The 21,504-nt window shown below is 38.1% G+C and overlaps 2 protein-coding genes across 3 annotated transcripts in view; both read right to left on the bottom strand.

The window, feature by feature from the left end:
- Positions 1–2,555: 2,555 nt before the first annotated feature.
- On the bottom strand, positions 2,556–19,689 carry LOC127625797 (WAS/WASL-interacting protein family member 2-like). 2 transcript variants are annotated; one of them, XM_052101155.1, is made up of 9 exons: positions 19,326–19,689; positions 17,755–17,902; positions 17,359–17,470; positions 15,586–15,718; positions 15,344–15,493; positions 13,884–14,519; positions 11,115–11,324; positions 10,405–10,506; positions 2,556–4,136 (listed from the first exon to the last, which is right to left on the bottom strand). In XM_052101155.1, exons 3-9 carry the CDS (start codon positions 17,413–17,415, stop codon positions 4,093–4,095), a joined length of 1,332 nt encoding a protein of 443 aa, XP_051957115.1. In that variant the 5' UTR covers positions 17,416–17,470; positions 17,755–17,902; positions 19,326–19,689; the 3' UTR covers positions 2,556–4,092. The 2 variants fall into 2 exon arrangements, with proteins under 2 accessions (XP_051957115.1, XP_051957114.1); XM_052101154.1 differs by lacking the exon at positions 17,755–17,902.
- The window catches only part of LOC127625796 (ATP-binding cassette sub-family C member 10-like), a 35,134-nt gene continuing 30,987 nt past the window's right edge, over positions 17,358–21,504 (bottom strand). Inside the window, exon 25 of the mRNA XM_052101153.1 lies at positions 17,358–17,483. The gene's annotated coding sequence lies outside the window, so the exon portion shown is untranslated. The remainder of the gene's footprint in view (positions 17,484–21,504) is intronic.

Raw genomic sequence — 21,504 nt, 5'->3', positions numbered from 1 at the left:
GTGTTGCCGTTAAAACGGCGTTTGATTGCAGGTGAGCGAGTTCTGTGACTGGCCCATTGACTGCTGTACAGACATTTCCAGCCGCCTGTAAGGGGACTGGGTAATGTTTCACAAGTTTTAGAGAGAGTGGTCCGGCTTTTGCGAGACACGCACTCTCTCTTTTTCTTCCTATTGCTAGGAAGACTTACGAGGCTCCGGGTTCAGCACGATCTTGGGCCGAGGACCCCGTTGCTCAGGCGGCTTCCTTCGGTTAGGCGAGCGGCGTTGAGCGCCCGTTTCAGGTCTGCTCTTTGGCTGGGAGACGGGAGGCGCCGCCCAGGCTCGCTGCTGCTGCTGAGGCGGTCTCTGGCGGCTCTGAGACGAGCTGGAGCGCTTGGGCAGGAAGTGACGCATAGCCTGCGAATCCTTCCGAGCTTCAGTGAAACGTTCAGCAAACTCTTTTACCGCCGGTCCGAACAGGCCGCTTGGAGCGATAGGCGCGTCAAGAAATGGTGCCTTATCCGCGTCCTTCATCTCTGTTAGCGTCAGCCACAGATGGTGCTCAAGGACAGTCAGGTTAGCCATGGCCCGGCCGATGGATTGGGCGGTGGCCTTTGTGGCTCGCAGGGCTACGTCAGTGGCACTGCGCAGGTCCTTGAAAGCCTCAGGTTCAGGTCCCGACTCGTCCATGGTGCAGAGAAGTTTGGCCTGATAAACTTATAGAACAGCCATGGAATGAAGCGCTGACACAGCTTGGCCGGCGGCGGCGTATGCGCGGCCGGCGAGAGCTGAGGTAGATCGGCAGGGCTTCGAGGGATGAGAACGGCTTTGGACAGGATGCGGACGATCTCAGAGTCCATACTGGTTCCCGTGCTCGTGTCCGCTAATGTCGACGGCGCGGGGTCGAAGGCCAAGCCCGGCCAGTCGTCGGATGCAGCGTCAATAGAAAGGCTGTCATCCTTTTCACCGTCGCCCCTGACGCCCGAACGAGACGAGACCCACCGCTCTGTTGGAGGGTGCTGGTCCGCCTGCGTGAAATGGACTGGCGGCGGGAGATCTTGGGTAGTGGTGAAGCACGCGGGACTGGCCCGGCGTGACGTCACTGAATTCAGCGTGCTCTGGCAGCCTCTGTGAGCGGGCGCTTTTCTTGCGCTGCTCGAACGGAGGAGACGGCAGCACGGTGGAAGCAGGCTCGCTTTGCAGCAAAGGCGGCAAAGCAAGCGTGCAGCTCGGCGAGGCCCAGGGAGTCACATTCGGGCATCCGCCCTGAATGAGAGCAGCTTCTGTGTGGTCAGGTCCCAGGCAGCGAGTGCAGATAACGTGACGGTCCCCGCCAGGAAGAGGGCCTCTGCACGAGGCGCAGGTTAAAGGCATTTGGAACAACGCCTGAAAATTGCTCTTTACTTAAATCAAAAGCGCCGCAGAGGCGTAACACTTGTAAGTAAAAAAGGATATCAGTGATGCGCGCCGGATGGCGTAGCAGAAGGCTTCGGCGGCTGAAGGCGCCGGCATCCTCTTAGCAGTCCTGCTGTAGGCTTGTCAACGGCGGGCGAAAAGACTCCAACAATCCGGAGGATCCAGCGAAGAGAAGGTCTTCGCTGAAGGAGATTAAATCTAAAGAACTCTCATGATGGGGCGCCTAATATATAGCCCTAGCCACGCCCATCTTGGCGGGCTCTGAGCGCGGGAGCGCTAAGCGCACGCCCATTGGTCGCGCGTTCAGAGTCGCCCCGTCATTGGTTCGAGCAAGTTGCCACAGCACAGCTAATGACCGAGCTGCCTCGCTCATTGCTGTATGCTGTGCAGCTGCAATGCGTTTTACATAAAGACTTCAATATTTCTCGAGAAATTGAGTTTTCCCATAGCATAAGCTACTTACGCAATAGGAGAGGGAACTTTGCACTCCTCCTTTAAACAGCAGACGCTCTGGCCTGTGACGTATAATCCGTGAAAATGCATTTGATTGGTTGCGAAAGTTCCTCGGCTGTGTAGCAACCAATAAGATTCTTAGACCCTTCCCCCATCGACTTGACTGTAAAGGCGGATTATTCTTTGTTTATATTAGGCGGAAAGAATTTCCCGGGAAATATTGAAGTATTGACACAACACTCAGTGGTGTAATTTATGCTGTTTGCAAATCAAAAATTTAAATATTTAGCCTCATAATGTTAAATATCGTGAATATGTAACAGGCTCCATCATATTAAGTCACTTTAACCCCAAAAAGCATTTCGAGTTTTATGCACCAAGTATAAAGAAATGTTTCCGCTTTCTAATGATGGTATTTTTAATCCAATTTTGGCTGATTTAATCATTTGAATGCTTTCCTTGTTACTTTAGTGCATACAACTATAAATGTTTTACTGGGTCAAAGTGCCTAAATCTAAACGACTCGTAAACTATACTCACGTAAACCGTCGCGTTCAATCTCTTTTTTTATTTACTAACGATTTACACAGATCTGCGTGTTTCATGAACGTGGCAGGGTATTTATCTGTTGGCACATTTATTTACGTAACATAGCTAAAAACGAGATTAAATTAAACAAAATAATAAACCGCACACGAATTTTCCCATTCCCTTTTTTATTTCAAAATGATTAAGTTGACAAGCCGTTAAACATATTCAGAGACACGGATAACATTACATTCAGAATGATCTTTGACCCCAGTAAAATCTTAAAAAAATTAATGGCCAAAAATGCCTCAACATTTAAAGATTTAAAGTGTTCTTGGTACTGACATTTCATTCTTTATGACACAATGTCACAAAATTGAAACAGCCCTAAAAAAACGCCCATACTTGTAGTGTTGTATACAAAATAATCTACAATAAAACTATTTCCTGATATTCAGCTTTGTTTAGGTATATATATATATATATATATATATATATATATATATATATATATATATAAAAGATTTAAAAGGCAATGCATAATGTCCTTAAAACGTGGTACCCAGTAAGAGAAAGGGTGCAGATGAGCCAGATGATGGTACTACAAGACTGCATGAAGTACAAGAGAAGCAGAAATGCAAAAATACATTTAAAAAAAAAACATTTAAAATCACCGCCAAGTCTATGGGAGATCACATGGCACTTAGTGTATTCGGTCAGTTATTAAGTAGTTTGGATTCAACAAAAACTGGGTTCTTCACTTAGTTGAGATAACAGTACAGGCTATTAAAGGTACTCATGACAGAGGTGAAGCAAACAAGGGGCGTTAGGCTCAACAACAAAAAAAGGAATGATGTTCACTGATGTTCTCACATACTTAGCTGTTCAACAAACTATTAGAAAGTTAAAATAAGTGAAAAATAATTATAATATTCCCTATCTACAGCATACTGCTCTGTATTGTGACCAGGAAAATAAAATAATACATGACTATGGTTTAAAGAAGGAAGGGCCTTTTCATGGCCTGTGTGGTGTGAGCAAACACTTTTAAAATTTAAATGAACTTATTCCTGGACACACCTCTTTGAGTTGAAGAAAAAAAAAGAGAGAGAGAGAGAATAAAATACATTTAAAATTTAAATGAACTTATTCCTGGACACACCTCTTTGAGTTGAAGAAAAAAAAAGAGAGAGAGAGAGAATAAAATATATAAAATATAGAGAGAAACACGCACAAAACATAAATTGCTACAACAGAATGATTGTCCAGAGAAACACAGACATGCGTCTTATAAGAATCCATATGCATAGACATCAATAATCTACAAGTGCTACACATTTTTCCATTTATTAAACAAATCTAAAACTTTGGTGGCTGTGAGAAAGAGGTGGAATGCATGCATCTAGCTCCATGGTAATTGGAGTCGTCTGCTCTGGATTAATCGCTACGCTGTGCCTCTGTTTTCGGGCACAATATGAGAAGGTGCATTTTCTAGGCAGCACAGGGATATTGCACAGTGTTTTCAGTTCTAGAGGTCTGGAATGGTTTGGATGATAAATCATGTAGTGTATGTATATAGTGTTGCTGTATTAGTGTGTTTGTATATGTAATTATTGTTTGTATGACACCCAAACACACACATATAAACACATTATGTGCCATGTATTTGTGTGTATGCATCCTCTCTTTTTGGTCCTTCACGTCCCTGACTGGTTTTCACCTTCCTACAGGAGGCAGTGGAGGAGCACCTCTCACTATTTCTGGAAAAAGACAAAAAAGGAATTCAGGAAATTAGTGGAACCAAATCCTTGAAATTTAAGTGAGTATTATAATATAAAAATAAAATATAACGTTTTTTATATACCAAAATTTTAATTGATACCAATAGCATTCTTGATATTTATAATTATAATATCACAGTAAAAAAATATATAATATGCTATTATGCTAATGAACACACTTCTTTCTTTAAAAAGTTCAATCTTAATCTAAATATAAACATATTAAATGAAAAAAATGGCATGTTTCCTTAGTGTTTCTCAATTACGTAAACACTGCTTCATGTTTTTTAATTATTCAGGTAATAATAATAAAGTAGTAGCCTCAGTGTTTAGTAAACGAAGAGCATAGCAGGCTAATAATACAAATAAATAAATTGCAGTCAGTGACTTTCTTTTCAATATTGTTTTTGGGTTAATATTAACAACATAATAGACAGCTGCAGATCAAACCCCTTACAAAAATCGAGAGTTTATGGCAAATTGGCTGCAAATTCGTCACTGATTATTTTCACATGCAAATGAACAATTGTCCAGTTGCCAAACGTTTGCTGCAGGTTTACAGCTACTGGTGAAAAGCTGCAAACTTCTAGCAATTATTTGTGTAGAATCACAACCATGTTTTACGGCAGTAATAATTTAGTAGTAACCATGGTTAATTGTGTCGCAATTATGGTTTACCTAAATCCAATGGTTAAACTATAGTTACTGTAGTGAAACCATGGTTAATTTTTGTAAGGATAAACAAAACAGAAGTCTAATAATTTTCTGTTTAGGATCACAAATAATTACTTGAATAATTACTAAAATTCTATTTTAAATTACCCATTTTATTCCAGGAAATCAAAAAAAAAATTTTTTTAAAGAAGTATCAGTATTGTTATCGACAATATTGGACTTGAAATTTCGGATCTAATAGAAAATAAGTTGTATCGGCCATCCCTACATTTAACCGTTACATTTACGCATTCACCAATAGTGCTCGTGCCTCACGGTAAATGCAGTTATGTGCATGTGTTGTTTCACCACTCAGTAAAGCGTATTTACACCTTGTTTTTAAGATGTTACTCAAAGCTTTAGCTCCATACCGTCTGCGCAGGAGCAACATCAGAAGTGCACAGATGCATATGGGTACAGCTTAGAAGGAACATAGGCCTGTGCTATACTACAATGATCAGCCACATTAAAACCATCTGCCTAATATTGTGTAGACACCCTCATGCCACTAAAACAGCCCCAAACCGCATCTCAAAATAGCATTCTGAGATGCTATTTTTCTCACCACAATTGTACAAAGCGGTTATCTGAGTGTAAAGGGATCAATGGAAAGGAGGAGGCAAGAACCGGCTTGATGATATAAATAATATTTTAATGAGAAACTTAAAACAATGACACAAACACACATGACGGACACGTCCGTAAACTATCTCTCTCTCCCGCACGATCCTCTGCAGTGGAACTTTATCCCTCTCGGGAGGCTTGATTAGACTAATACGGGACCGGGTGTGTAAGATCAGGACCTGGCCCCGCCCTCCGCCCTGCCACACTGAGTTACAGTAGACTTTGTCAGTTCGAACCAGTCTGGCCATTCTCTGTTGACCTCTTTCATCAACAAGGCATTTTCATCCACAGAAATGCCGCTCACTGGATGTTTTTGGCACCATTCTGAGTAATTCTAGAGACTGTTGTGTGTGAAAATCCCAGGAGACCAGCAGTTACAGAAATACTCAAACCAGCCCATCTGGCACCAACAATCATCCATACGATTATCTAATCAGTCAATCATGTTGCAGCAGTGCATAAAATCATCCAGATACAGGTCAGGAACTTCAGTTAATGTTCACATCAACCATCAGAATGGGGATAAATGTGATCTCAGTGATTTGGACCGTGGCATGATTGTTGATGTCCGATGGGCTGGTTTGAGTATTTCTGTAACTGCTGATCTTCTGGAATTTTCACACACAACAGCCTCTTGAATAGGGGTCGGCAAACTATGGCATGAGTGCCAGCATTGGTATGCCAGCAACGGTGAGAGAGGAGTAGAAATTCCGTACCTGCATTACAAACTACATCTTGATGTAATCTTTCCTCATGATCACACAGTGTGTTTCATGAGCTGAATGGGAGGCTACATAAAGAGTTAAAATATAACAAGACTGCAGTAAACACAACAGACTCATGTATCACGAGCTGGCAAAGCTTCACTTTCAGTTAATCACACCAGTAAACGTGCCCACTTTGCTACAGTCAGTCTGAGCGGATGACAGTCTAGATTCTGTGTTTCATTTGTTTCTTTTTGCTTTCAGAACAACATGTGATGTAATAAGGAAAACACCACTATTATCCTTGAGATTCCAACCCAGCATACAGGTACACCCTCCTTAAACCATGGTCACACTCAAAATTATATTAAACGATTTAAAGAGAAATATATTGTGGGGTTAAAAAATCTGAATCAATTCAATATATAAATTAAAAACTTTAAATAAAGTTTTAGGATTTTTCAGGTGCAATTCACCGAAAAGGGCTAAATAGTTGAACGGCTTGTGATGTGCGAATGGCTTGTACGAGCAGCGTGAGTCTCGTCAAACTTTAATAGTGTTTAGCAGGGTCAGACTGGCCGTCGGGAGCACCAGGCCTTTTCCCAGTGTGCTAGTGTTGTCAAAAATACCGGTACTGATACAAAAATATGTTTAAGGTACCAGAATTTCTGACGGTGCCGGAGTACCGAGTACCAGGTCTACCCGGTACCCATGCAGCGTCGGGAACTTTTTAACGCTCACAACAAGTAAAAGATGGTGACAAGCAAAGCTGCTGCGTTGTCTCAACTGAATCTTGTCGAAAAGAAAAGTGGAAAAGAGTGGCTGATGAAAAGGGAACATCATAGATCAGCAAAAACCTATTTGTAAACGGTGCTTTCACAATTTTCTGATGAAAGGAGGAAACACATAAAACTTAATAAAGCACCTGAAAGACAAGACACCAGGATTTATTCAAGCAACCAAAGCAGGTTAGTTTAAAAGCATATTATCATTTGCATTAGGGCTGAAACGATTAGTCAACATTATCGACAACGTTGAAAATAAAAAAATTACGAGAAATATTTTCATTGTCGAATAGTCGTTTGATCTCATTTAACGTAAAATGAAATCATATTAAACTGTAATGACGCGTGAGAGCAGCACTGCAGATCACGACTGACGGAGGAGAAGAATTACACAGATCACAGTCCAGTGCACTCTAATCTTTCACAGCTTTTTATCTGCATTTTATGTAGATCCCAAAGTATTAGGGAAAAACATTCAGAAGCAGTCTCGTTGTGGAATAAGCGGAGCCGGAGCACTTTAAAGGAAACATCCCGGCGATACAAATGCAGTTATATTTAATGTGTTATAGCTTTATTAAAGTTCAAATAATACAGAAGCAGGTCATGTTAATAAATTTTAACTCAGAAACTGGCATTTCTCTGTGTGGTCAGCGCCTCTTCAATGAGTTGCGCGAATGTCCCGATCTAAGAGGGAGAGATTGAAATTGCACCCGGCTGAGAGAGACTCTGCCTCAGGGACGCTCATCCCTCGAGCGCGCACACTTAATGCAGCTAGATTAGAATGCGATCACTCGTGACTTATTTTATCATAATATATGTCACTGTGCATTTCTTATTGTGAAGAAAAATGTCAATATGCAGCTTTAGTAATATGAGAGCACTTTGCACATAAGTTTGGAAATTGTTTTTTTTTTTTTCATTCTATTGTATGCTTGTTTATTTTTATTTTTTTTAGTACTTGGTAAAAACTTAAAGTAAAAGTTGCAAAAGTTGAAGCAAATCTTATATAAGTATTCAAAAATACTTTAAACATACATTGTACAGTTTTGTTATAATTCAAAAATAATATATTTAAATTAAAGTGTTGCTCAATGGCATATTTCAGTTTTTAGTTCTGCTGCTAATGTTTTGTTAACTTTGTTAATAAAAGAGTGTTGTTTAGTAACCTGTTTCTGCTTTGGTACCGAAAATGGTATCGAGTACCGTGAAATTTCAATGGTATTGGTACCAACTACTGAAATTTTGGTACCGTGACAACACTACAGTGTGCTGCTGAGTAATTTGGCCCAGCCCATCCTACAGGCGATATAGGCGGCCACCCTGGGCTCCAACATGCCAGCGCAGACTCCATTACAGAGTTAATATTGAAAAAACCCTGTAAGGTAAAATCAATTCAATAGCTTTTATTTTGAAAAGCTGACATGAGTGAATATTTTGAATATACTTACACATCGTAGCGCATTTCTGTTTAAGGGCATTAACTTTGTACCTCGCTTGGACCTCATTATTTGACATACAAATCACAATAATGGTGACAACCAAAGACAACATATTAAGTATAAGATGAGCTCTGAATAAATCACAAAATGACAAATAACTGCAAGTTACAACATATACAATAACAGCAGAGTATATAAAAACTGCAAACAGTAAAGCTATGAGCAGTGTATATTAATTTGCATCATTTATTCATACCGCAGGGAGCTAAAGTACAGCTTGCTGAATAATGCCCATGCCTAATAAAAATGCAGAACTGGTAAATTAAAAATATTACTTTGTGGCTATTTGAGTCTTTGTGACCTACTTTGTTTAATGGATAGCAGAAACAGCATTTGTCAAAGCATTGGGCTTTTCACTTTTTCTCAAAATGAATCTGGGGAAGGGACTAAAACACTGCAGATATAAAGATGTAACAAACTCACATAGAGTGAAAATAAGAGCAATTAATCTGCAAAATATCTGCAAAGTTCTACACTTTAAGAGGCATGTTTATTTAGTTTTACATATATTTATATATGTACATATTCTGACCAACTTTGATTTCATTGATTTAAAAAATAAATAAACATTTAAACATTTATATGAGTAACTGACATAACATTTTAAGCATTGTCATCAGTGTCCAGCTGTGTGACACCTTCTTCATCTAACTATTTTAAAAAACATTTTATGATCTTGTATAGCTATATATACATTAAAATATATCATTATTATTATACTTGTTTCCAAAACCTCATATTAACGAAGACAATAGTTTATTTGCATTTCTAGAAAAAAGTTGAAAGATGATTAAGAGCTTTATGTTTACTTGTCACAGCACCTTAAATACACATTTTCCTTTGTACTTTCATGTACATTTAACCTAACATCTGTATGTTGGAAAAAAGTTTTCAAAAATGTTATTTTTCTGAGCTATACAGTGCTTATTTTAGTGCATTCTCAAAAAAATCCACTCATCACATTTACAGCCTTTTTTATGTTTTAAAGTTATGACAATTTTTGCACTGGTGGGGCCCGTTGTCATGATTAGCAGTCAATAGAAATGTCTTATTTTTTCCAACACAAAAATGTTTAATTGAGTCGAAAAATGAAATCAATGAGGCGATTTGTTATGGTGTGGTATGCTGTGGGCCGGGTTTGGTGGGCCGCTCTGGGCAAGAAAGTCCAGGGCCACTTTTTAGTCCCAGACCACCCCTAATGTTTAATCTCCCATTCAGCTGACGAAAACACGATCATGAGGAAAGATTATATCAAGATGTAGATTGGAATGCAGGTCAGGTGGAAAAAAATTTAAATAGACTGCTCCTCTCTCGCTGTTGCTTGCGTACTAGTGATTACCCCTCTGTGTGATTTTGAAAAAGGTACGACATAAAATATAAAAAATATTTCAGATTCCACACAAATTCGTGATCAGTAATCAAATAAGCAAATTTGTGACATTAACGGCACAGCCATTGACCAGGAAAATAAAAAAAGGTTGCCGACCCCTGCTCTAGAATGTACTCAGAATGGTGGCAAAAACAAAAACATCCAGTGAGCGGCAGTTCTGTTCACTGAAACGCCTTGTTGATGAGAGAGGTCAATGGAGAATGGTCAGACTAACAAAGTCTATGGTAACTCAGATAACCGCTTTGTACAATTGTGGTGAGAAGAATATCATCTCAGAAAGCTATTTTCAGATGCAGATTGACGCTGTTTTGGCAGCATGAGGGGGACCTACACAATATTAGGCAGGTGGTTTTAATGTTGTGGCTGATCATTGTATATCCGAATAGCTCCATATTGAATGCAACGGTTCTTTCATTTTTGTATTAGAAAATCTAAATTCTAATCAGAGGAAAACATGATAATATAATATAATAACATTCTTAAAAACATTCAAGAAATTATGTAGTTCAAAGATAATGATGATGTCTTTACCCCTGTTGGTTTTGCTGGGATAGATCTTCTGGAAAGGTCTGTATTCTTCAGGAAGAGGCAGATCCTCTATTGGGTGGAATTCGTACCTGGTCTCGAAATCATCTAAGAGAAGAGAATTGAAACACATTGTATGCCCCAAAATCAATGACTAAGCTTTTTATGCACCAGGGGATTAGATGAGTGGCTGTGCATGTGCTAATGCTTAACTGACAGTTTGAGAAAAATCGTACCTGTCCTAACGCATCAACATGTCCACATTACTTTAATTAAGCACATCATTCATATTATCTAAAAAATTACATATATCCCACAGTCGTTGGCACTGTGCAGCTTGTGTACACGTAATTACCAGTATCAGGCTATTAGGTCAGATGATGACCTCATGTTTCAGGACTATACATCTCTATGTTCTGAGAAGCTATGTTGGTGAGTACAAGGAAATAAAAGGGCCGCATTTGAATTACTGAGAGGTAATTTGACTGCAGGGTTATTTTTGAATGCTGATAAAACAAAAAAGGCTAGAGATGAATTCCGGCAAACTACCTAGGAATCAATGTTCTGATCTTTAGACACTCCCCATAAACAAACTAATTTACAAATATTAATACATGAATTGATGGTGATTGTGGCAAAAAAAGGTAACATTATCATGTCTGATGAAAAAAGAGGGATATTTATGAAGGAAGATTCTGCAGCTGAATCAAACTTACCAGTAAAGGACTTTGAGACAGATGGTGTATGTCCATTCCGGAGAGGTGGAGGATGAGGTGCATGTCCTGAAGGCTGACGTCCGGTGGAGGAGAGAGGAGGGGGCTTCCCTCGACAAAGGGGTTCAGAGGAGGTTTGTGGCCTATAAGGAGGCGGAGGGGGTGGCGTTTCCCGAACCCCATTACGAGACCCAGGAGGAGGAACCTGAGGAGCTGAATGAGCAAATCGATTAAAATCTACATTTTATTGTTTTGTTGCTACAATACAGCGCTTCCTGCACTACTAATGCTAAATCTAAAACACCATCGCAAAAAAAGGGTATTTTACCAGAGTTTGCAGTATGAATTGAGAATGTGGTTAGTCAAAGTTAAAGAGTGTAACCATATGGAAATTGCAAAAACAAACACTGTTTTCAAACAGCTTTTTCAAATACTCCCCTGTCTGTCTTTGAACAAACAAACACATAGTTCCGCCTCAAACTCACACCATTGGTTGAGCTAATGTTGTTCCTGTCTGGCTGGAAGGGCTGCTCATAACAAACAGTACAATTTTTATAGTGCCAATTTTTATAGTTTTACAGAGACACAGCGCATACAGTTTTATAAGAAATCAACCAATAGAAAGCTTACTAGTATTTTATTAGAAAACATTACACACTTCAGCTTAAAAAGATTCAGCCAAGACAACACATTACTATTCTAAAATCAGAATGTTATATTACATTAAACTGTTAAATATTTCATTTTGAAACAGAGTTTGACAGAAAAAGGACATCTCATGTAAGACAAAATGAGAGGGATAGTTCACTCAAAAATGAAAATTCTCTCACCCTCATGCCATCCCAGATGTTTATAACATTCTTTCTTCTGCAGAACACAAACAAAGATTTTTTTTAAAGAATATCTCAGTGCTACAAGCAAATGAATGGTGACTAAAACTTTGAAGCTCTAAAAAGCACATAAACACAATAAAAGTAATCCATAAGTCTTCAATGGTTTAATCCATGTCTTCTGAAGTGCTCCAATTGGTTTTGGGTGAGAACAGACCAAAATGTAACACCTTTCCACTATAAATATTGACATTAGTCTCCTTGGCTCATAATTTCAAGCTCGATTACACTTCCTAGTGGCATCTAGCGCTCTACGCATACATAAACGAATAGGAAGTGTAATCAAGCTTGAAGTCATGATCGTGCCTAGAGACTGCAATGGCAAGATGTACAGTGAAAATTGAGTTTCATGTTGGTCTATTCATCCAAATCCGATTAGACCGATGTTAATGTCCTTATGGAGCTTCAAAGTTCTGGTCAACATTCACTTTTATTGTATGGACCACAGAGCTGAGATATTCTTCTAAAAAAGAAAGTCATACACATCTGGGATGGCATGAGGGAGTTAATGATGAGAAAATTTATATTTTTTGGGAAAACTATTCCTTTAAGTCGGAGAAAACAGGTATGACTAATCATGACAAAGATGCTTCACATCTCTCTGACTTTCACAAATTAATTATGACAGTATCCGAGCAATATCCTAAATTAAATTCAGCAAGCATGAAATGAAAATTCACCCCATCTATTTTCTAAATGCATGCAATTGATCTTATTGTAAACGGTCTTATATGTTGGTTACTGGTCAGCTGGCTTGAATTTACATTTTGAATGAGGGGGAATAACGGCGAATTTGTTGTTGTGTTTAAGACATCTCCCGCCTGATTTGCTGCGGTGATCACTAATAAATACAACACGAGTTTATTTATATTTTTGAATGCAGTTTTCCTTGGGATGCACAGAACGAGTAAGTGTTTTTTTTTTCCCTTTATATTTATTGTATTGTGATTCAAAACTTTAAAATACAGTATGGTTATTTTTTCCTTATACGTTTTTCAAAGGCTACAGCCTCTTTGTAAGCTAAGATGTGCTTGTGCATTTATGTTGTCAGTTTGGTCATAAATATGTTGAGATCGCTGCTCAATTTCACCAATAACCGATTCTGATGGTGGCAGGTGTGTGTCCACTGAAAACTTGCATTCACATCTGCCTCCGTTCCGCGAGGTAACGTCCACTTTTCACAATCCAATCAACAACAGATGGATAAACTCAAATCCCTGCCCTATGTATTTTTTCTTGTTCGATGAGCTGTTTCACTCAGAAATATGATGCCAAGTGTCAAATGCAAGTAAAAATTGGCTTTACTGTTTAATAACTGTATTAGAAACTGCACCATAATGCATGGTTTAAAATCGAACTGTAAGATCAATATTCTGATGCTATATGATGTAAATCCAGTACAATTCAAATCAAAAGACAGAAAAAACATCTACTTAGGAAAACATTTGCAACATTCAAATTATAATTAGATGTTTATCAAGGATTCCTTAAGTATGTTTTTTTTTTCTCATATGGTGACGTGTGTGGAACATTCATCACGTTATGAGACCAAAATGACAACACATGAAAAAAAATGGGACCACTTTTTAGTGACTTGAAGTTTCACAGAGAGACAGAGACTGGATCATCTAGTACATGATACTGCTGCTAGTGACACAATGAAACAAGCATAAAAAAAAATCCAGCTAAAAAAAAAAATTTTCATAGGGACAGAAATCTGTATTTTTATTTTTTTTAAAACTGGAAATTCTGTTTCACGTCCGGAAGGAAACACATTCTCAATTCAACCACCATTGGTAGGTCATTTTACACCCTGTGTCTGCGTTTACAATCTTTACAAAAGCCATAATCTTAACAAAATAAAAAACAACAGCAAGCATACCTGTGCTGCGGCCCACTGGGTCACGTGCTGGTGGTGGGGGTCGTCTGTTCTGTTGGGCAGGAGGGGGAGGAGGTGGAGCCTGGCCACGAACGTTAGCATTGGAATGTCCCCTCTTGTTCAATGAGTTTCGCCTCTTTGGCAACTCAGGTGCTGGCTCACCATTTGCAACATTAGGTGGCTGGCGATAAGGAGGTGGTGGTGGGGGTGCGTTTGAGGAGGATGAGGATGAGGATGAAGAAGAGCGAGATGAAAGGGGGGGGTGTCTAGGAGGTCCATCACGAGAAGATGATGGCGGTGGAGGAGGACCTTTGGTTGCAAGAGGTGGTGGAAGGGGTTTCTCGCGACTGTGAGGCGACCCAGAAGCCTGTTGTGCTGAGGAGGCTCCACGGTTGCCGGTGCGATTGAACGTCGGGGGTGGAGGCGGGGCTGAGTTGCTGGGTTTTGTGGAGCTGCTGACTGCAGATGATTTGGAGACTTCTGGCAGTGAAGGACGTTGGTTTCGTGGTGGTTCAGGAGGTGTTGCGCGATCTCCTTCTCCACTACGGCCAGAACCATCCAGCTCTGAATGACTTGCAACACGGGACACTGCAGGGCGAAAGCCAGGTGGCCGCAGTGCTGACCTTCCCACAGAACTGTCTGTGAGGACATATCAATATAGATAAATATTAAACTGTTACAAAATTTTGCAAGCTGCCTATCTAGACAGAATTTTAAAGGAATATTACGAGTTCAATACAAGTTAAGCTCAATTGACAGAATTTGTCGAATAATGTTGATTGCCACAAAAAAAATATTTTGCTCAATCCTTTGCTTGAAAAAGGCACAAATCAATGTTACAGTGAGACACTTATAATGAAAGTGAATGGGGCAATTTTTTGGAGGTTTTAAAGGCAGAAATGTGATGCTTAGAATTTTATAAAAGCTCTTACATTAATTCTTCTGTTAAAATGTGTGTATTATATGAGCTGTAAAGTTGTTTAAATCATTGTTTTTTTTTTTGGATTTTAAGGATTTATGAGGTTTAGTCATCATGGCAACAACCTTGTAAAATTGGCTATAACTTTACACAGAAAAGATTATTAAGCACATTTTTAGCGATCATGTTAACATGCATTTTATTTACATCTTGTGGCTATAGTTTTAAAACAGTGTGTACTTTAACATATACAGATTGGCCCCATTCATTTTCATGGTAAGTGCCTCACTGTAACCCAGATTATTTGTATTTTATTTTTTTCTTAAAGAGGGACAATACATTTTGTGGTAATCAACATTGTGCCCAAATGCTGTTGATTGAGCTTAACTTTAAACTTGTAAACTTAACTTGTTACTTATAAATATACTTATGTTTCATTCAATGCTGAAAAGGAGGGCAGCTCACTTGATTTTGGAAAAAGGATACTATTTGCAATAAAGTTAAGGCAAGCTTTAATTCCACATCAAATGTAAAGGGAACATACCTCCAACTGGCCGTAGTTTAGGTACACCTCCACTGAACAACCCTCCCATGGCCATCGGCCCAGAACCACCTCCAAATCCTCCTCCTCCACCACCACCACCACCTCCACCTCCCCCACTGGCACCACTACTGCCACCTCGACCTCCAGGCTCTGCCAGAGAAAATATACCATGATTAGCAATTGGTCTTGTCAATCATTAACTGTATATTCAACAAAGCATAAATGCACTACTGATGACTTACTTTCAATGACAGGGGCACTTCTGTCATTAACCACATTGACTTTCTTTAAATTCTTTCCTTTGCAGATGTCTGTCAGCAGAGCACCTCTTCCCTTGCCTTCATCTCGAGAAAGTTTTGGAGGAGTGGTTTTTGCCTAAATGTAAACACATTCAAAGTTTTCAGGACTTGTGATAAATCAATTAATTAGATGATTAAGTCACGGGTATGGTTTGTTTTTCTGCGTTTCGGATTGGATCATGCCTGGTTGACCGCATTGCCTTTCAAAGTATACTCATTTGCATTGTAGACGCATGTGCACTATGACTGCATTGTGATACTCTTTTAGTACAGTCAATGGCATACGTCGCGTGTCAAGAAAATCTGGGATGAAATTTGCATTAATGGACAGCCGAAGTTTAGTTTAGGCTTTAGGTTAACATAGTTTGTCAATCTGTCTAGAGTGGTCTAGGCATGTCAAACAATATTGATATGTTGGTTATTGATTGGAACGTTATTTTATCAATGTATTTTTGAGGCATCGATACATTAACTTTAGTGACATTTAAATTATAATCCTAATTTGCGTGCTTTCCAATTCACTCAGTTGGGCTTCTAGTGAATGGCTGGCTTAATAGCATTGGGAGATCAAGAGGGGGTGATATAACATTTACTGAAGCAGGTCGAAAGGCACAGGTATCACAACACAGGACCGTTACTATATGGCTCTTTGCACAGTACACATATGGTCCTTTGCAAGAATGAAAGTGACGTTGATGAGTTTACAGGTTAGTGAAGGAAAAACCAAACTTAAGCAATTTCTCTGTATGTAGCTTTGAGGAGGTTACATTCAAGTTGTCAAACCACAAATAGAAATACTTAGAACTGAAATTAAATTGTGTAGGCTATGTGAAAGATGCATATACACAATGACAATATATCATCCACTGATGGCTAGAGTAAATAATCTTTGTCCTTTGATAATGATTTGGGTTGAATTTAATGGAAAACTATGTTTTGCTCCCTGGCGCTGCAGATTTTTAAACAGTCTCCAGAGATAGTGAGCCCGCGCTGTGTATGCACCTTCATAGAAAATTTTTGAATGTGCCATGTCGTTCACCAGACACATCCAGTGTGCCTTAAATTTATCCTGCTGCTCACACTTTACCAAAGTTGTGTTGAAAAATATGCTTGAAAAGACAAAGACTATTGTGCAATGGGTAGCCCTATTTATATCTGAAAAAATCCTGATATATATCTATAATCATTGGGAAAATCTTCAGATTATCGATGCATGAAAAAGGCATCGATCCCAAGCCTAGTAGAGTTAAAATCTACAACTTTTTGTCAAATGTGATTAAAAATTTTGTAAAATAAGAGTTTGTAAAGAACGATACTGTAAAATTATAGTTATTTTTGTCTGTATTGATCTTATTTGCTATCATTAAATTGCATTATATAAATATAATGGGGTGCAAAGTCTAAGACCACTTGTGAAAATGCATCTAATTTGCTATTTTTCTCATTGAATAAACATTTTTACTATTCATACTCTATACTGTATAATCAACATAATGATTTGGATGTAAAGTTGAATTAAGGATTTTCTTAGTATTTGGTATGTACCCCTTCAAATGTTTGCTTATTTGATTAGTGATCTAGATGTGCAGAATGATAGTGTGATGTGATTTTGCAAATGTGTTTTCATGGTTTAAGAACAACAGGGAGAATAACTTGTTGCTTCTGTCTTAGTGAGAATGGTATAAATGCAGTGCTCACTTTATACTTTATACTGACCTGGCTAAAGGTGGGTGGCGGTGGAGGTCCAGGTGGTGGGGGAGGAGGAACAGGCATCTTTACAAATTTCAAAGACTTTGACGGTCACCTCAGTCTGTATGTGGTCTGATTTCTGCACAAAAACTCTGCAAAATTAAAGAATTATACATCTCTGTTTACATGCTATTAATTTTTCCTCAAGTGTGGACAAAGAGATGACTGTCACAAAAATAGCACATACAGGCTTATAAACCAGGAATCAAAGAAGTGACTCATCGCTTTGGTATATTTATCAGTGGTTAAAGTCACGGTACCTCATAAGCACACCTGACACTTCCAGGAACTAATCTGCATTGGGTAAAGATATAAAAAAATATTTGAAAGATAATAAATACTCATTCACACAGGTTGATCTACCTGCATCCAGTGGGCACTCCAAAAACTTTCCCTGTCAAACTTTCCCTGACAGTTCCTGCCTGGGATTAGCACACACTCACATGTCCTCAGATGAAGTAGGGTGATACAAAACTTGAACAGGACTAACTGGAATGTTGCTAAGCAGGATCTGCAATGACACAATGACTAATGGAAGTCAGAGTGTGTGAAAATGGGGGAAGCAAACCAAAACTTCATATAAAGCCTGTGCTTACAAGTTACTTTTGAACCGAATGGGTAATCTTCATTACGTACAAGCTATAAGCCTGTCACTGCTCTTCATTATGATCATGGCTTTGTCTTTATATTATTTTCAATGCATACCTACAGTTTATGAGATCTGTAAAAACATCAGTCTTTAAAGAGAATTGTAAACTAAATGAACCCAAAAACTATTTGATTGTTTCAGGCAAAGATATCCTATTGAACTGTTAACGGTATTAAATATGCTGTGAAACGCCCCAAACCATTGTTGATCTACAGAAAAATAGGCTCTCCTCTAAAAAGCATTCTTTACATTGTCAGATAAAAGGCAGTTTATCTTTGCCCTGATCACCCAGGGGGCTTTTTATAACACCCTGACCATAAATTGCATTTTCAAGAATGTGTTTGTGAATAATGATAAGCATATATATTAGGGACAAAAGTTTTATGGCAAAATTTGTTAACTTAGGCAAATACATAGAGATGTCAAGATGCTTTTTGAGTAACAAATTAAGATAATGATAATAACATTATTTAATAAAAACTATCTGTTCACTTATTTGACAGATATTTAAAAAAACTTTTGATTTAATCACCTTGACCAAAAAAATAAAATAAACAATAATATTAATATATAATATATATATATATATATATATATATATGATACATGTGATAATTGCATTAATTCTCATTAGCTACATGTATTTGCAACATTTAAAAAATTATTAAATATTAGATCAACTTACCTCAAAATCAAACTTTAGATATTGCAATGATCTCATGGATCAGGAACATTTTAGTAGTGTACAGTGAAAGTACAATACTTTCTTAAAGTACTGTGGTGGTATTGCTGTATTACTTTTGATTATCATAGTCTTTGGTGTATAAAAATTTGGGTTCGTCGAGATAACATTTCAGAGCCAAAAAGAAGGAAGAGTTCAAACCAGCTGGTGTGTCAGTTGACACACGTCAGTATCTTTATGGCAACAGATATTAAACTGAGTATGCCTGTCATACCGAAAATCAACAGTCATGAAATGTGATTCAATAACTTACAGGTATGCAACGTCAAAAACAGAAAACATGCCAAGGTGGACTTTGCAGAATATGCGAAAATAACAAAGGTTAAAAATAACAATCGTACATCATTTAGGCGGCTGATGTTGTCATGTTGAATAATAAATTGGTTGACTGGTGAAGAACAATCCTAATGCAACAGTATGTATGCGAACAGGATTGAGAAAAAACCATTAAAGCATGTCATAAGAACGTTAACAAACAGATTAAATAAATAAACTGTTTCTTTCTTCCGGTTGTAAAGACGTTAGCAAAACTTTATTTCTTACCTGTCTGTCGTAAGTTATTGTCCCCAACAACATGAATGTTAAATCGTAACAGGCTGTTATTTTCGTCGATTACCTGCTGTCTGACCGGTCACCTATTTAAAACTGATAACTAAGTAACTATTCGGAAGAGAGCTTGTTGTTGTCCGCTGTCAAACTGAGTTGGTTGTTGCCAACTCTGGAAACGTATTCCAAATAGTTCACAGCGTGAAAGGAAAGCAACAAAAAAGGGCCACGATCACGATTCACAGTATCGATTGTCTTGTTCCTATTAACATTTTTGCCCAGCGATTGAGGGCGAAGTTGTTTCACTGGGCTTGAGCGAACCCAGTTCTACGAAATCCCGGAAATCCCGGAGTCGGTTCAAAATGGAGGCAGGTGGCCGAAAAACTACGAATGCAACCGGAAAGCGAGACCTTTTGCTATAAGACAAAACCTATTTCACTTACAAACATGTAGTGGTGGTGAGCGTAGTTTCAGTCAAAATGCAACAGATAGGCTACTGAAGTAATTGGTGTACTAATTTAAACAGTGTAGGAAAACTTTATTTTAATTTCTTTAATAACTATTAGTGGCAAAAACCGTTGAATTATTGGAAAAAAAATCATAGTTAGGCTACCATGGTCATTTTTTGTAGTTAAACTTACTTAGGCACTCTAACTACTCGATATGATGCAAGAACACATTTGAATTTATTTATTTATTTATTTATTGGAGACATCAAACTGCCCACATGTGGATACTGCCAAATTGTTTTATAGTTTAAGTGTTATAAAAGAGTGCTTTCAAATGTCACATTGCAAAAAAAGGTAAATATTAACAGTGCACTCCTTAGTATTTTGCTCATTAACAAAGTTTAACTTATAAAGACATGAATTATAATTTTGCAATATATGTAGGAGATCATGACCACTAACATCAAAACTAAGACTCCAGTCATATCTATAACATTATAAAAGCTGTTTTATTCTACATGGAGAGGGTGCGACCATGGGGGCTGCCATTTTATTATCACATGACCAGCCGAATACTACTCGCTTATGGTGCGTTCATGTCGGAATTACTGTAATTGCAACTCTGAGGTTCTACTCAGAGCCATTCACATCCGCAGACCTCGTAAATCATTACTTTCTATGTAACACTTATAACGGCAAAACGCCTTTTGTTGTTGATAACAGTGAAATGATTATCACTTCATTAATTCACCTTCAAATGTTGTATTATGCTCAATGACGTAATAAAATAGCATATTAAATAGAAATATGTTCACTACCTTCAACTGTTGAGGCCACTGCATTGGTTGTTTCACATGACTCTCAAGTCGGAGCTTTCATAGATTTCTGAGTTTACGACTTGTAATTATGAGTTCAGTAAAAACGTGAATGATTTTTACAAGTCGGAATCTCATAATTACGGTTATTCTGGCATGACGTGAATGCACCATTATTCTCGGTAACCGTCCTGTTATTTAACACTTTCACTTATTGATTAAAGTAATCATGGCTGACTGTGATTACTACATTTCTACAATGACATCTGAAACTGAAAATTATTGATTTTAAATGATGCAGCATCCAAACCACTAGGTGTCAGTGTAAGTCCAAGATGACACAAAGACAAAAGTTACTGAGTGCACCTTTCAAACTTAATTCAATTTAAAATATAAAAATGTCACTAAATATTAAATCTAAACATGATCTACATTTAAACCAGACGGTCACTATCTAGAATCCTGCAAGCAACTGAAGCCATCTTTACACAACAAAGGTGGCACAGAAGCTGCATCTGAAGTGGCATTAAGTTGTATTTACACAGACTAGTTAACGCTGCTCAGAGGAGACATAAATGTATTTACACAGCAATTACACTTTTATAAATAATGTTATAAGATTTATTTTAAATATAAAATTAGGAATAGAGAAATATGAAATGAAAGAAAATTATATGTTTATTTTATATTAATTATCCTTTTAAATATACAATTTAATTGTAAAATATATGCTCTGTTATGAGAACAACAAAGTTTGAGGCTGGTCTGATGCTGCATTTCATTTACACAGAACCAAAGCAGCATCAGAACAGACTTTGATACTAGGTACAGAGGTGGGCCAAAGCAGGCATCATTTTGTCTGGTTTTTATGTGGCAATGTGTCTCTACAGAGAATTTTAGGAAAGCACAGAG

The sequence above is a fragment of the Xyrauchen texanus genome, chromosome 32 (genome assembly GCF_025860055.1).
Source record: "Xyrauchen texanus isolate HMW12.3.18 chromosome 32, RBS_HiC_50CHRs, whole genome shotgun sequence".
Classification (NCBI taxonomy): domain Eukaryota; kingdom Metazoa; phylum Chordata; class Actinopteri; order Cypriniformes; family Catostomidae; genus Xyrauchen; species Xyrauchen texanus.
This window is presented reverse-complemented; position numbering and strand designations above follow the sequence as displayed.

Coding starts and splice junctions, on each gene's coding strand:
- LOC127625797 (XM_052101155.1), bottom strand. CDS start 17,415: ATGCCTGTTCCTCCTCCCCCACCACCTGGACCTCCACCGCCACCCACC. Junction 10,507..11,114: donor TGTCTCAAAGTCCTTTACTG/GTAAGTTTGATT, acceptor CTCTTCTCTTAG/ATGATTTCGAGACCAGGTAC. Junction 4,137..10,404: donor TCCCAGCAAAACCAACAGGG/GTAAAGACATCA, acceptor GTCTTTTTCCAG/AAATAGTGAGAGGTGCTCCT.